The sequence below is a fragment of the Candoia aspera genome, chromosome 10 (assembly GCF_035149785.1).
Source record: "Candoia aspera isolate rCanAsp1 chromosome 10, rCanAsp1.hap2, whole genome shotgun sequence".
NCBI classification, from domain to species: Eukaryota; Metazoa; Chordata; class Lepidosauria; order Squamata; family Boidae; genus Candoia; species Candoia aspera.
Genome location: NC_086162.1, coordinates 3103233 through 3118745, shown reverse-complemented (window position 1 = coordinate 3118745; position 15513 = coordinate 3103233). Strand labels below are relative to the sequence as shown.

General features: G+C 46.9%; 2 protein-coding genes and 1 pseudogene across 2 annotated transcripts in view; 2 read left to right on the top strand and 1 right to left on the bottom strand.

The window, feature by feature from the left end:
• Positions 1-15513, bottom strand: part of PPIE (peptidylprolyl isomerase E) — a 338541-nt gene that overhangs the window by 87025 nt on the left and 236003 nt on the right. The window lies entirely within an intron of this gene.
• The window catches only part of LOC134503080 (microtubule-actin cross-linking factor 1-like), a 272573-nt gene that overhangs the window by 58750 nt on the left and 198310 nt on the right, over positions 1-15513 (top strand). The window contains exons 2-3 of the mRNA XM_063311709.1: positions 13576-13637; positions 14029-14118. Coding sequence (XP_063167779.1) covers positions 13576-13637; positions 14029-14118 — 152 coding nt within the window. The remainder of the gene's footprint in view (positions 1-13575; positions 13638-14028; positions 14119-15513) is intronic.
• LOC134503751 (U2 spliceosomal RNA) lies at positions 9612-9722 on the top strand (annotated as a pseudogene).

The following is a 15513-nucleotide window of genomic DNA, read 5'->3' as shown; positions in this document are numbered from 1 at the left end:
CAGATTATGCACTGGGTCTGAATGGGGCAGTTCAACCCCATCCAGAACTAAGGATGATAACTTCCCGGATACCGAGGAGCCATCAACCCACAGCCACTCCGTCTTACCAGGGTTCAGCTGAAGCCTGTTTTTCCCCATCCAGACCCCCACAGCCCCCAGGCACTGAGAAAGGGCAGCTACCACGTCACTTACCTCACCCGGGATGAGATGCATGTTATTTTTATCATCCTCCCCCGCATAACTTCAGTGGTATTGGTCCATTCTTTGATGGACAGAGGAAGTTATGGAACAATGTAGGCAAAACCCATCAAATAGTAGGAAAGGATTGTCCAAGTTCTGCCTGAAATTTACTGTCATAAGCTCAACTTGAGGGAAAGTGTGGCACCTTGTAGAAATGCACCAAGCATTAACTGCTTAGGGACGTCTTAGCAAGTAACTGGGAAAGCTGCACCCGATGAATGTCTGCCTGCATGTATCATTCCTCTGATCAGTGTTAATTGGACAGACAAGACATACTGTGAGTGCGTAAAGCCTAATTTGCAAAGCCATCATAATATACAGGATTGAACAAAACCTATAGTTCGTGCATATAGAAGTTCAGGTGATTGCAATGTCCAGTGAAAATTCTGAGCATTCTAGATTGTTTTTTTTTTTAAATCTGAGCATGAGAACATGGGAATGTTATTTTCAGAGGTGAAAAGAGAGAGAGACCCTGCTCCCCGCATCTTTGGTCGACATGGATCTAGATTCTGACCTATAGCAACTGGTCTATTATAATACGAGTATTTGCTGCTGCGATTGTGGTGAGCCATCCAGCGATTGTGGATGGTCGAGCTACTCTGCTGTCATCTATGCGGCCTGATGCACTTTTGGACAAGGACAGTCCCAGTTCTGCTTCTGATGCTTCTTTTTAATGGAAAGGCAGATTGAATTAGATTTTCCATTGGTTCTTCCCTGGGCGTGTCCTTCCCACGTAACCAGACTGTTGACATTTGTGATGCCACCGGCAAAGGTGATTCTCTGATAAGGGAGTATGCCTTCTCTTAAAGAAGGTGGAATGGGAGCTGGCAGATCTGACCCATCTGCTGGGAAGTCCAAGAGGAAGCTCTGCCAGAGACCTGAATGAGGGTTGTGCCAGAGCTGAGCTAATCCTGAACAGGACCACCTCAACGCAAGGAGCCTTGAGTAGGATTGTCCTCAAGTAATGAATGAATGAAAGGGAGCAGTGCCACTTTGCATTTTACATCCCCAAACTTAAGGATGTCTTAGATTGCAGAGGATGGTGATTATAGCTCTTCTCCTGGCTGCCCAAGAACAAATACTGTATATGTCAGGGGTAGTGCTTGAATTAAAAGCAAAAACTCCAGCAGCCTTTTTCTAAGGGCATCTTCATTTTACTCATAGGAAAGAAATTGTTTCTAAGTAGGTCTTTTCTACCACCATAGTATGGGAGACAAGGATTCTTGTTGCTGGTTTCGTAATAATACTGTTATTTCAGGGGCACCTTCAGCTTCCCTTCTCTGTGTATCAGTGAAAAGGTCCTTTAAAACATAAAAGAACACCCAGCGTCAGGTTGTATCTAAATGGAGATTGCCAGGAACAATTGCCCACTGTCTTCTCCTGGTTTTCTGGCAAGGATCTGCCGTGATGCGATTGCCCAGTGACGGCAAGTGCAGCCCTCTGAACAAACGTGGCAGTATCTCCACCCGTGGGTCAAAATTCATAGCTGGATGGTCCTCTGTTTCTGTACTTGAGAAGCCAGGGTGTGTTGAGACGCCACCAGGGTGGCCTTCGTTAATTTCATCAGGGTCAGGCCTTTGACCAGTGTCTGTGAGTGTGTTGGGGGAAGGCATCACGTGCGTCTGTGAGTGCCAAGGGAATGCACCCGTTCTCTGTTCGCCTGCCTGCGCTTCATGGATGAGTATACCCACCGATGGACCTGCTCCACCACTGTGGGAGCCCTCTCAGCCCAATGCCAGAGACCCCCTTTTGGGGGGCTGGGAAGTGGACCTTTCCGATGGTGGCCCCTACCAAATATTTATCCAGAGATAAACCTGGGAATCTTTATTTCAATTCATCTTTTGGCTTTGCCCTAAAAGGAGCTCTCTCATTCCCCAACGCTATTTAAACGTGTTCCTTTAACCTGCTTCTAATGTCATTAATGAGGTCTGTTTAGGGCCCTTTCTATTGTTCTTAGTGACAGAATGTTCAGCATCCTGTTTCCAATTTTTAATATTTTTTTATGCTGTCCTGGGAATTTAATTGTAAACTGAGAGAGGGAATGTGGGGTTGATAACCCCCCTGTGAAGGCTGAGCCACATTCCTCAGTTCTGGTTCCACGTTTTCCCTTGGGTTGAATGAGACCATTCAGTTGGGGGTAATGATGTAGTAAAACGGTTCCCAGTTCCTGCTTCTAAGACTCCATGAGCCATGTGAATCAGTCCCCTCTGCCCCAGCCCATTTATACATGAAGATGAGGACCCAGTGAACTAGAAACCCAGTTTCTCTCCTTCCGTGGGGCTGGGGGTAGTCTGTGCGCCACCTTTGCTTGCTCCCTGCAGCCATCCCAGGGAGAGGGAGTTTGAATGGTTGCTTCCCTTCGAAACGGAAGTCTTCATGGGCAGCAGACATTCCGAAGACTTTGGGAATAGAAACTTAGGAGCACGACACCCTCCCCTCCCCTCCCGAACTCCTTGATTCTGAATGGAGTCAAATGACAGTTAGAACCCATTTCTTGTGTAAATTCTTTCAGAAGCCTGCAGGCTCAGTCTCTGCCTATCGGTGCGCTATTGCTGTGGTCACCCACCCTGTTCTGTGCGATTCTGCGTCCAAACTCTTGTGGCTCAAGAGAAAGGAATTTATAAGGCAGGAGTATTAGCAGCAGAGCGGCTGGAGCACTGGCGATGGGAAGGCAAACGCCACTTTGGGGGACTGTTTTTCTGCCATCCACGGTTGTTATCCTGAGCCACGTCTTTGGGATAGCTGGGGTCTTGTACTGGACCAGGAGCCGGAGCTGGAGCCAGGAAGGTACTGTTCTTTGGGTAGCCAATTGAATGCGTGTGGAAAAGGGAGAGGGAGTGCAATGCTTCTCCTGACCTCATTTAAGGCAGCAAAGTTGGCTTACTGGACCAGTGATGTAATGGAACACCCTGAGCTGCGCAGCCTCCTTCGCTCTGCATTTGCTGGTTTCCGAACCTTCCCTGGTGCTGCAGGACTGCCCCCAAGCGACCCTGGGGAATGTGGTCTTTGACCTCTGGTTCTGTAGCAGCCTTGGCCACAGCGCCATCGGGGCCTGGTGGGCAGTTCCATCCAGACCCCCACAAGGAAATAGCAATAATACTAATATTAATGGTGGTATTAATATTAAATACAGAAGCAAAGTAAGATCTGGAATAGTCAGTTCTCTTTCAGTTTGCATAAAAGGTAGCACATTTATTCACAGAAAGTATTTATCTTTATCGCAAACAGAAGGACTAGCTTAAACAGAGGCTTTAAATCAGGATTAGAAGAATGGGAGGGGGAAGAGAGACATCTGTCAGTGGATATGAAGCTTAATATCAGTAGAGTGATATAAGTGGTAACTCAATGGCTGCAAAGTAAAAGTCCCATTTTCCGTTACAGGATCTTTATCCTGATTGGCTCAATTTCCTCCCTTATTGCCTGCTTGTAGATTTTGGAACTTTTCTTCCAGACCAGCTAAAGTTGCCTTGTTTTTAACACTGTAGGAGGAGGGCTGTGCTAGTCACAGCTGAGCACTTTTCTTTGCCTTTCTTTGCTTGACTTTCATATTAAGTTTTAATATGAAGAAAATCTATGCTACAGAGTAGAAATAAAAACATCTTTTAATATTTTTTATTTCCAGTTTCAACTTCCTCCATTGTAATTTTATTTCCTTCTGCTTAGCTTTTTTCTGAAAGTTCCTGGATGTTCAGTCCACCTGGAAGGCAAAACATTTGGGAAGCCTGGTTTAGCGTGTGAATGGAATGAACCCCGGAGAAAAAAACAGATTCTCCGTGACTTTCCTTTGTTCACACATGCAAGCATGGCTGGGTTAGGCGGGGAGAAGAGGGCTTTTGAGCTGCCAATGAGATCGTTTGTGCCTCTTCTCCCTTCCTTGTAGAAAAAGTGAGCCTGTGTGAGCAGGTCCTCCCCTCCGGCGGAAGCAATTCTTAGATGCCAAGAGAAGTGTTGCATGCCCCGGAAACTCCTTTTGATGTATTGATGTAGGCGTATTTGCTTGGGCATTAATGGAGGGTGTGCACAAACCACCAGATTCAGCTCCAGCCCTGATTCAGAAAGCAGCCTGCTCCACCTCTGACAAACTGGAGATGGGCCAGTTCTGCTCTAGGCTTGAATCACAATTCGAAAATAGCAATCCCTCTTCACCGGCTTTTGAAATCTCCAAGCCGTGATAGAATGAATGAAATGTTCAGGAATTGTGACCTCGTTATCAGAGAATGATTTGCATCAGAGCTTAGACAACTATACTGGTATTTTTGTGCTTGATGTTTTTAAGTTTAGAAGGGAATTGGGTTTTTTTTTTAATTTGGGGACAGAATTGAATAAAAATGGGCGAGCAAAGTTGAGTCCCCAGAAGGGATCAAGGCTAGGCTCTTGGGTTTTGTGCAACAGTAGCTGGCTCCAGAAAATGATATTCATTTATTTATCAAATTTGTCACTGCCCATCTCCTCCCACCAGAGGGATTCTGGGTGGTTACAACAAAATAGTCAGTAAAACAATAAACATACCATCCAATTACAATATATAAAAATGTTCTATATAAAATACAATTACAAATAACTAATGAATATAAATAAAAGTAAAGTTCATATGGCTATGATCCAATTCAGTCCTTGGGTTGGAGGAGCAATTTTAGGGTACTAGCCATCCCCAGACATAACTATATAACTTACATAGTTATAAAAAACAGGGTAAGTCTTTTTTAAGGGCAATTGTTAAGAAAATGACATGCCAAATAGAAATGACCCACGCAGAATTTCAGAAAGTTAGGTGTGATTGTATGTGTGTGTTTCTTCATCTGCATGTTTGTATGTAAACAGAGTCTTAACACAAATTGAGAGGGTGATTTGTTTTGCCTCCCTCCTATGGCTGTTTTATTTTGGGGGGGTAATTTGCATGAAAGTAGTGTCCCTCCTTCATAGAGGATTCCCTAATGAGATACTTGCAAAATTGCAGAAAATGGGTGCACAGGCTTTTGCTTTTAAGAATGTCATAATTGTTGCTTTCTGCTCAATCTGCACAAAAGGTGCAGAAAGTATGTTAGAGGAGAGGTGGGTGATGGGCGTGGTGTGGACAGTTGGCAGAAGCCGAAGGACCTGAACAGCCATCTTTTTCTGAGGAAGCACCTCTGCTCCCCTCTCAGACCCCACAGGATCCCTCCAATGTTTTCATCTCTCTTGTTCCTAGGAGGGAGAACCTGCAAAGAACCCAACTCTCGGGCAGACCTTTGGCCAATCCCTGTTCCTGTCTTCTGGGGATGGGAAAGTCTGGTGTAAACCTCCAGAATGATAATAAATTAGAGCCCCCAGCAAGAAAACGAGGTTGTCTTCTGCCTTTCCTCACCCAGAGTTTCCTTAGGTAAAGTATTGTGCAGAAATGACCCATATTCGCAGGCACCCCGTTTGTGCTCCCCCAAAGCTCGGGGACAGTTCAGAGTAAGACTTGTTTGGTGTCCAAGAAGCTTTGATTTCAAAACTTGTCAGAATCGGTTTGATTGATGCTTTGATCAGGGCGGCTGCATACTTGAAAAGATGACCATTTTTAATTTATAGTGTTGTCAGCACAGCCTCAATGGGCGCATGCTCATATACTGAAGGAGACGAGTAACTACAGAATTATGGCAAAAGATCAAAAATGTGGTAGCACCTTTTCCAATGAAGAACTTTTGTTAAAAGGCATAAGCTTTTGAAGCGTATGTCTTTTAATAAAATGTGTTAACAGTAGTCAGAAAAGGTACTGTCTGATTCCTGATTTGTTTGCTGCCATAGATTATGTAACAAGGCTCCCCTCTTAACGGCGCTTACAGAAATGTGAGTGATGCTACTCTTCCGAATTAACTAATTCCAGGTTGGGGGCACGCCGGCCTGTGCTCAGGGGCAGAGTCTCTGCTTTGCCTTGGCATCTGCAGGTGAGGCCGGGAAGGCCTCTGCTAGATGAAGTGGAGAAGGTTAAACTGAAGGCATGGGTGGTCTGAATTGATCTGGAAGAAGAAGGCATCCTTTAGGGAGGGGATAATTTTCTGGCTTTGCTTGCAGCTTTTCTTGTTGGGGCCTGCTGGAAACCTGGAACCCAACGCTTCTGTATCGGAGCATGACCGTTTCATATGGTAGCTGCAGAAAAAGAGGGCTTGGAAGCAGATGCTCTTGAGAATTTTGCTGGGTTTTGTTTTCTCCTTTAGAAAACAAAACTTGGCCTTCGGTGATGGTTTTGCTGCCCAGTCTATGGTGGTGGCCATTGTCCCGCCCCTGTTCTGCAGTTGCTCTGGCCTGGATCACCAGCCACGGTGGCTCTGCTGTTCCTGGTGGCCCTGGCCTTGGTCGGGACTGCCAGGCACCAACTGGTTCATGTTGGAGGGTTGAGGGGCGACGTGGTCAGGGACGTGATGGCCAGGGAGGTGGCAGCAGCTGCCAGGAGTCAAGGAGACTAGGCAACAGGTTGCTTATCAGAAGGGCTCTCTGGACAAAGATAAGTTGGCAAGGCCTTCGTGTGGGTGAGGAGGAGCAAGGGGCTTATTATTAGCCCCGGGATGGTGGCACCGGGCAGGGGTGGGAGACGGCCTTATCTCTGGAATCCAAGAGCCAACCCGAAGGAAGAAGTGTGGGAATGGCAGATGCCTGGGGAGGAGAAGTAGCTTCAGGCCCTCAGTGGTTTTGGGGTGGCGGGAAAAATCCAGAGCTTCCTGCCCTCTGTGAACCCCACTGGACTTCCCGAGCAAAGGAACACTGCCCGGCTGAAAAAGGGCAAACGGTCGCTATGAATAGTGGAAGAAGGAGAAGAGGAAGGCGAGGATAAGCAGCCCTCTTATCTCTGCTCTGAACACTCCAAACTGCCGTTCCTCACGCTGGAGCTGCTCTCTGCAGAACTAGTTAATCCGCAGAGCCAGCCCTCAGCCCCTGGCCTTGCCTCTCGACTGGAGGCATCTGTGGCTGGCGAAAAGGCTGCCGGACCAACCAAGATGCAAACGGAAAGAATGGGCCCTTGTTTCCCTCTCCGTGTCGTATTGTGCCAGCACATCTGATGCCCTGCAATGGACAGCAGAACCGGCAAGTGAGTCTGGAGGGAGAGACAATACGCTGCCCTGTTTTGGGAAGAGGACGCGAACGGCCATCTACCTTCTCCGTCCATTTGCGGCATGAAGACGCACCCTGTCTCGATGGGCTTTAGGGAGCGAGTGGGATGCTTTAGAGGGCAAAGTTGTCCTTCTGCTCTGGGTGCTTGAGCAGTTGTGAGTGTCGCAGGACACCCTGGATTATGCCCCATTGCTCATCCCCTGGAAAGCAGAGCCTCTTTCGCTCCCCCCAGCCAGAAAGTTCAGCCAAAGCATCTAGACTGAATGCTTTACCTAGATTTTTTTTACTACATGCCTCTGCCTGAATGGGGAAGAGTCCTGGAAGGAGCAGGGGTTTCCTCCAAATGCTGTACTGCCTGGATGAACCCTAACCCACTGTGGAGTGAAGCAGGATGTTGGCCAGTCTCCTGAGCACTGCTGAATTGGCCGTATGTGGCGCTTAATCCCGCCACTGGTGCCTTAATCTCCCTAGCGTGAAAGAGCTGAGGGGTTTTGCTGCCTCCCTTTCTCCAGAAAACCCCAAGCTTTTTAATGAAGGACCCCTTTTCTCCAAACCTGCAAGGCAGTAACTCCAGGGTGTGCAGGCTGTTTTCTGGAAGAACCAGCACAGGCTCTTCCTTTCATGGCTGATCACGAAGTAGGAAGTTGTGGGAGGAGCTGTGGAGAGGAAGCTGGTGGCAACTGCAAGGGGCTGGGAGATCCCACTGAAGATGTCTCGCGAGGGAAGCAGGAAGGTGGAGGAGTTCCGCTACACCCCGAGGACTTAATGCAGCTTGCACTGGAACCCCAAAGGGCCATGTGGCACATTTACCGAACGGAAAGGGAGCTGAATGCCCACCTTGTGTGCCAGATGTGTTGTGTCGGTTAGTATACCTCTGCCTGCTTTGCGCCTGTCTTTGTGGGGGAGGGTGAGAAATGGAGCAAGTTTGAGTCCAAACCTAACCGTGTTCATTCAAGAGTACGAGCTGCTGAATTCAGTTCCTTTTATTTGGATATAAGGTTGGAGTTGGATGCATTTTAGCTTTCGAGTCCTGGATGGGCCAAACCATCATTTTGCCCTAGGTAACTTGGCAGCCTTGAATATCGTTGGGTGCTCATGTAAGGTCTCCAAGGATGGAAGGAGAGTCTTTATAGTTACAGCCAGGAGAGAACACCCTGGGGGGACGAGCCAGTTGGGTTTTTCTATTACAAGGTGAGTTGGCTGCCTTGAGCAGTTTGTCTTGGCTACCTGCAGAAGAAACCAGGTACAGAAAGTAGGCAGAACTGATTGGGAACCTCACTGCAATCTACCCGGAAGTTTTTCCATCTCAGTCCGATTGACATGGACGGAAGTGGCAGGGCTCCAGTTCAGTTTATGGAGCTGGTACAGGTGGAGTTGCATGGAAATCAGTGGGAGACCAGAGCTCCGTTGGGGTCGCTCTCTCTGGCACCTGGAGCTCAGAGTCCTGGTTGCTGTTTCATCCTGAAAACTGTCATTCTTCCTGAGACACAACAAAGGGTAGGCTGCTTCTGTCTGCTTTGTTTGCACCACATGGGCTGGGCAGGTACGTCCTGAGGCAGCTTACAAAAAGGATAGTTTGATTGTCGACAGATTGTCCATGGTTTTTGCAAGATTTCAGCACTTTTAGTAGAAATGGTTAGGTAGTAGACATGTTTTGAAAAGACTTCTTGAGTTGAGGGGAGTCCCAGGTCAGAAACGGGGACCCTCTGGTCCTCCAGATCTTCCAGCATCTACCATCATTGGCCATGCTGGCTGGGAATTGTTGTGCTGCAGCATCTGGCAAATCAGAGGTTCCTGATTCCTACTTTAAATCACACAGAAATGTTTTCTTTCTCTAAATACTTAGCTTAAAAGAGAGAATGGAATAAATACATGAGCACTAAAGCAAAACCATTTTTTTAGATATCTGTAGCCTGTTTCTACCTCATGCACCCAATGTATCAGATGGCCACAGACGTTACTCCCAGCTTCTATGGCCCGTGGTATCCAGTGCACCTGAAGAGCACTTGACTGGGGATAAGTTGCTGTAGTGATACCCCTCATTTTGTTGAATATACAACAAGCCAAGACCAGAACTTTGTGGGACAGGATTCTGGGGAGGAGATTGTTGGCTCAGACAATAGTGAGAAAAGGTAAATGTTTCAAGAATTACCCGATTCAAATTCAAATATTTTACAACAGAAGAAGAAAAATAGTTTAGTCCCTCAATTCATTATCAGGAAAAAAAGGAAAACAATAAAACAGTAAAACAACATATCTAATGAAAAGTTTTGCGCAATTGTATAACTTGATAAAAATATTTGGCTTCTCAGCCTTTTGGCTAAGATCAAGTGTAGTATCTGTTCTTACCAGAATTACCTGATAACAGTGGCTTATGGCCCATGCACCTAGCTTGTTACCGGGTAAAATATGGTCTTTTGAGCACGGGATCTCTGGCCCTGCTGAGAACACTTGGCTGTTCAGTCCCCAAAGGGTGGGCTACAGGTCTTTCTTCCAAATTTGAGTCCCATTTGCCCCATAGAACATTTAACATTGGTGCCATTTGGATGGGCTCCCTTTTAACATTAGACAAAGCAGTGCAGAACGGCAGGGAGCGAGGCATTGTAATTATGATGAAAGTAAAAGGAAGTGTTTTGAGACTTCTTTAAATATGGTGGAAACATTTTCTGGTCATGGGAAATATTCTGAGAAGGATTTTCAGTGGGAATATTCCTGGGCATTGATTGCAAATGGTGTTTTGGGGAGAAGGCGTAGCAGCAATCTTTAATCTGTGGAGGCTTCAAAATCTGTACAAGTGGTGACTGAGAAAAGAAGCTCCTGAAGCTTCCCAAGGTTCACTGAAGGAAAGTCCTTGAGCGCAGAACTGTGCAGGATTTACAGCCGGTTGTTTGTTTGTCCCTGGAGGCTGATTAAAGAGAAGCTGAAGGCCAGGAGCCAGGCGGAGTGACCCCCAAACGCATACCAAAGGCAGGGACTAAAAACAATAATTTTTTTAAATAATAAAGAAAGAGAAAGGGAAATGTGTAGGATGGGGCTTGATGGCAGGGTAGAGGTTGTTTATGTAGACAGTGGATTTGGATCTCTGATGGCTCTGCAGACGCTCTGCACCACTCTGCTGTTGTAAATGAATTGCTGGGCTCGGCATTCTTCAACCTGAGGAATGACCATTCTTTTACATCAGGCATGTAGTGGTGAATCTCAAGAATTCTGCTCAGAAGCAGAGTAGATCCTTCAAACCTGACCTCTGCCCCTTCCTGGAATGAGGCATCAGTGACGCCGTGGGCCGATAGGACTTTTATGTCTTGCTTCCATGTTGATTGCTTCTTATGTCAGCCATCTTCCTATCACTCTTGTGAGATGGGCTTCCACTATACTAGTTCAGGACTTTCCCAAAAGTTCTCTGGTGTATAATGAGCGAGCTGAGATTTGAAGTCAGGCCTGTGGCGGGATTTCTATTACCTCTTCTTTCATTAATGCTGGTTCTGTGGTTAGCAAATGTCAGGCAGGATAAAGACATGTGCGTATCTTTGCCTACCGGAATCTGAAGGTGTGATGTTTCATAGAATATGCAGGGAATGTACTACCTGCTCAGAGGATATTCATGGAATATATTGTGTATAGAACATATATAACATGCTGGAAGCCTCTCACGTATGGAGCCATCAACTGGCGTCTGTGTGGTTGTGGTGCTCCTGGAGTGAGTGAACAGGGAGGCCTCACAGGAATTTGCCAGGGGAGTGCCCCAGGAGGAAGGGATGAAAATGACCAAAGAAGCTGAACCTTTTGAGAGGTGGTGTGCTAAACTATGAGGCCTGACCACGGAGTCATCTCCTGAACAGCTGCGGGCTGCAGTGGACGTGCCCTAAAGGCTGCCGATGTCGCGTGGATGATTGCTTCCTCCTCGATAAACAGAGACAGGAGGAGGAATATAAGGCAGCAAGATTCCTGCTCACCAAATGCGGGAACAGGGGGAGGAAACAGGGATCTGCCAGGAGAGCTGGGAAGAGGAGTCGCTGACGGATTTTCCTTACATGTCAGGAGTTTATGCATAGCAAACCTGAGAGCCTGAGAAGGGAATGAGGAAAAAGGAAGGTTGGTTTTTTTTTACTACTGGTGGAGCCTTAAAAAGAAAAAATGAAGGTGGATGGACAAGAGTCTACAACTGTGACCTGCAAAGCTTGTAGACAAAGTGTGTTTGTCTTCCTGTCTGGAAACAAACTTAGCAGCATATACAAGTTTGGAGCACTCCTTGGCGGAAATAGTCTAACGATTGGAGCAGCAGGCGGCCACATTTCAGCTAATCAGAAGGGACAAGGACTTCTCAGCTCAAAGAAGGAGGCCGTACAAGCAGCTCTCCTGAAGGAAGACAGCTACGTGAAGGAGTAGCAGCCAGACGTAAGAGACAGGGAAGAGGCAGTGCATCGATGGAACTTGGAGGGGATGTTCAGGCCCTTGCAGGTGCAATAGGCTCCGAGAATCCAGGGGTAGGAAAAGAGACATTGCACAGCAAGAGACAGGACGGCTGATCCCTAAAGGGCAGAGAAGATGCAACTGGTACTCGGCGATACTCTTCTCCGCTTTATTCTGCTTCAGTCAGAACCCACCTTGAGTATGGAAGTGTTTGGTTCTGGGCACAACACTTTAAGAAGGGTTCAGGAAAGGGCAGCGATTTAAATGATTAAAAACTAAGTTGTGAAGCGGGATTGGAGGAGCTAGCTGGTCGTGTTTGGATCTGAGAATAGAGGTCTGAAGAGGGTGTAATAGCAGTCTTCAAGTTAGAGGAAGAGCGAAGTCACGAGGAGTCGGAAGTGACTGAACGGATAAACTGCAAATCCCAGAGGAGACGGCCCGGCCCTCTGCTGCCTGGTTCCAGAGCGCGAAACATGGAATGATGGATTGAAGTTGGAGGGGAGCAAACTCCAGCAGACAACAAGAGTAATTCAGCAGGGGAGCCACCATCCCAGAGGGGTGGTGGGCTCTCCTTCACTGCGTGTGTCCAAGCAGTAGATGGCTAGACCATCACCTGCTGCGGAAGCTTTAATCTGGGGTCCTGGAGTGGGTGGGGGGAATCGGTGGCCTCAATGGCAACTGTGCAATATGACTACGCGATACAACGGAGGGAATGTTTCTGCAGATTGGCTTTCACGGGAAACCCATCTTGATGTGAACGGGTAGTCTGGACACCCGTGTATGAAGTGAGCTTGAACGTCCTCACAGAAGTGATGGTGTTGCTGATGTCAGTGTGGCAATTATGCCACTTTTCCCAGGTTTGTGTTTAGCAGGGAATATAGTCCTCAGTGGAAGTGAGGGGTGGGCAGCCTGTGAATGGCTGGAAACCACATTTAGCATTTTGGGAGAACAAGAAAGACGAGGATGCCCAGAAGACTTTTCTTTTTCTTTTTTCAGCAATGTTTGGGGTGGGTCTGGGGCTTCCCTTTGTTTTTTTTTAAAATGATGTTAGGGTTTGCGTTTTAGCTTTTGTATATTTCCCACTTCAAAATATACCACAGTTTTGGGGGGATTGCAATCTGAGGGTTGCCTAAGGCATGCAGGGTTACCCCCTTGATTTAAAGAAACATTAATGGATCACTTTGTGTTGCTGCTTTACATTTATACAGATGTAAAATTTGGACAAATTCCTTTGTATCCTTGAGACAGGAACCCTGCAAAATATTGCTTCTGATATTATTTGTACCCCTTTGAAAGTTGAACTAATTTACAGTCGCATAGACCTCAGTGCTAAAAATGTGTTTGTAGGAAATTTGCATTCTCCCTCTGCACCCGGAGAGCATATGCAGCTGGCCCAGATCAGCTAGTAAACGGGAAGCACCAGTGCCTTCTTGTGCATTATGTGACCCAGCTCAGCAGCTGCACCTGCCTCAGCTCCTTACTCTGCAAGGAACTTTTTGCAAAATGGAAGAGGGCCGTGGGGGCCGGGGCCGGTTGTTCTTTGATTCTGTCTTTCCTGATATGGTGAGGCAGAGAGGGCAAAGCCATCTAGTCACAATAAATACATGAAAAAAGATAAAAGCACCCCTGTTGAGAACACAGCCCCCACAATCTCTACTGGCTGCAAACAAGCCTGCATAGCTAAACTCTCTGGAAAAGCTTGGGTGGGGGGGAGTGATGGCCTATATTAACGTGTAAAAGAGACTCTCCTTGCAACCTCAGCAGGAAGCTTGTCTGGATAGGCTGTGTCCGTTTTCCCGGATGGCTGAATGGCTAACTTGAAATGTCTGCATTTTCTCTCGCCTCTTTTTGCAGATGAACGGGACCGGGTCCAGAAAAAGACTTTCACAAAATGGGTGAATAAGCACCTGATGAAGGTAAGCCCAACACACCTGTGATTCTAGCATACCTGCTCTTCCTTTTTCCTTTCCCTCCCTTGGTGTTCATTTTTAAAGCTGCCAGAAGAATGTTAACATTCTTATGCCAGATGCTTTTCATACAAGTCCAGAAAAATATTTAATACTGTGCATTAATTCTGTGAAGTGTGCATGCTCCCAGCCCTTACAACAGCAGGAAAAAATTGTGTGAGATCTCTGAAGCAAAGCATGGCTGGGTGAATGCAGGTTGGCAGGTCCTCAGTTCTCGCATAGCACATTTCCCCTCCTTTTACCCAGGGGGGAATTGCTCCCCATCCCTCTACACGTTTTCTTGCCCTGTGCAGTCCTCAGAGCACCTGAACGGATTTCTCTCTCTGCTTTGCTCCCATAGGTGCGCAAGCATGTCAGTGACCTCTACGAGGACCTGCGAGATGGTCACAATCTCACCTCCCTGTTGGAAGTTCTTTCAGGTGTAAAGCTGGTGAGTTGCCAGGATGCCACAATTGAAGCAGTTTCCCCAGGGCCAGATTACGGCCCAGCGATGCCCGACAACAGTGCCCCTCGACAGAAGCAAAGCTCTCACACCATGAGATGGAAACAAATGTGATTTCTGACAACACCTTCAAACCAAACTTTAGTGCCAAAGAAAATGTTTTTTAAACCAAGTAGATTAAAGTTGAAGATGGCAGATAAGGACAATTATAAAAAATTCAACTACAGTTGAGTGTTGCAGTGAAAGAATTAAAGGCATGATAGCTAGGGGAAAAATTCTGTGGTGCCCACTTCCCTTGGTGTCTTAGGCATGTCCTTATGCTCCTTAATGGTTAATCCAGGGCTGAGTTTTCCTGTCTCCATTCATCCTTAATTTCTAACCGTAAAATTATCCTATGTGGTTTGGTTTCACAGGGTCACAGAGTCAGAAGGGGTCTTTGAGGCCATTGACCCTCACCCTTGCTCAGTGCAGAAATGCAGACTAAAGCATCCCAGGCAGAGGTTGCCTGCCCTCTGTTTGGACCCATTCGGTGAAGGGCACCCACCCCCACTCTGACTTCCACTGTTTTCACTGCCAAACTGTCTGGAAGTTTTTTCTACTCCCCACATGGAATCTGCTGCCTTGAATCCATTATTCTGCACCCTAAATGAAAGAGGACGGATATGTGGTGTTCTTTCACACCTTGAAGCAGGTCGTCACATTCCAACTCCCTCTTTCTCTTCTCAAGGATAAACACTTTCCATCTCTCCTCACAGGGCTTTGCTTTTAGTCCCCTGGTATCGTTGTTGCCTTCTCTGTACCTTCTCCAGTTTGTCTGAATGGGTGAAGCCCAGAACTGGACCCAGCGAGGTCTGACCAAAGCAGAATGAAGTGGAGCAATTACTTTCCACAGTAGCACCTTGTGCCATAGCATTTATTTTGGTCTGTGTCCTCCTTTGACAGTATAACATTTCCTCTTACTACTGACTTTGGGGGTGGCATGCAGAGTGGGTGGGGTCATGCAGGAGTTTGGCTGGCTGGGATTTTGGGTCCCTCCAGAAGACTGCCTCCATATGTATGTTGGCTTCCTGGGCAGATGCGTCAGTGGTCTTAAAAAAAAAAAAGTGGGACAGTATTATTTATACTTCTAGCAACATAGATTTCCTTGTCTACCCCATACTCCCAGTCTGGTTCTATTCCTCCCTAATGTTGGAGCATCTCTGACAGTTTCAGCAGGGTCTTACTTGTCCCACACAGTGTGTGTTCTATGGGAAATCTACCAGGAGGGCATGGAGACCTGTTCTGCTTGAGTTCAGTAGTTCTCCAGTTGCCTGATAAAACCTAGCTACCCATTTTTGCAGCAAATCTCCCCAGTTCTAATGAAGTCTCTTCCTCAGAAGTTGG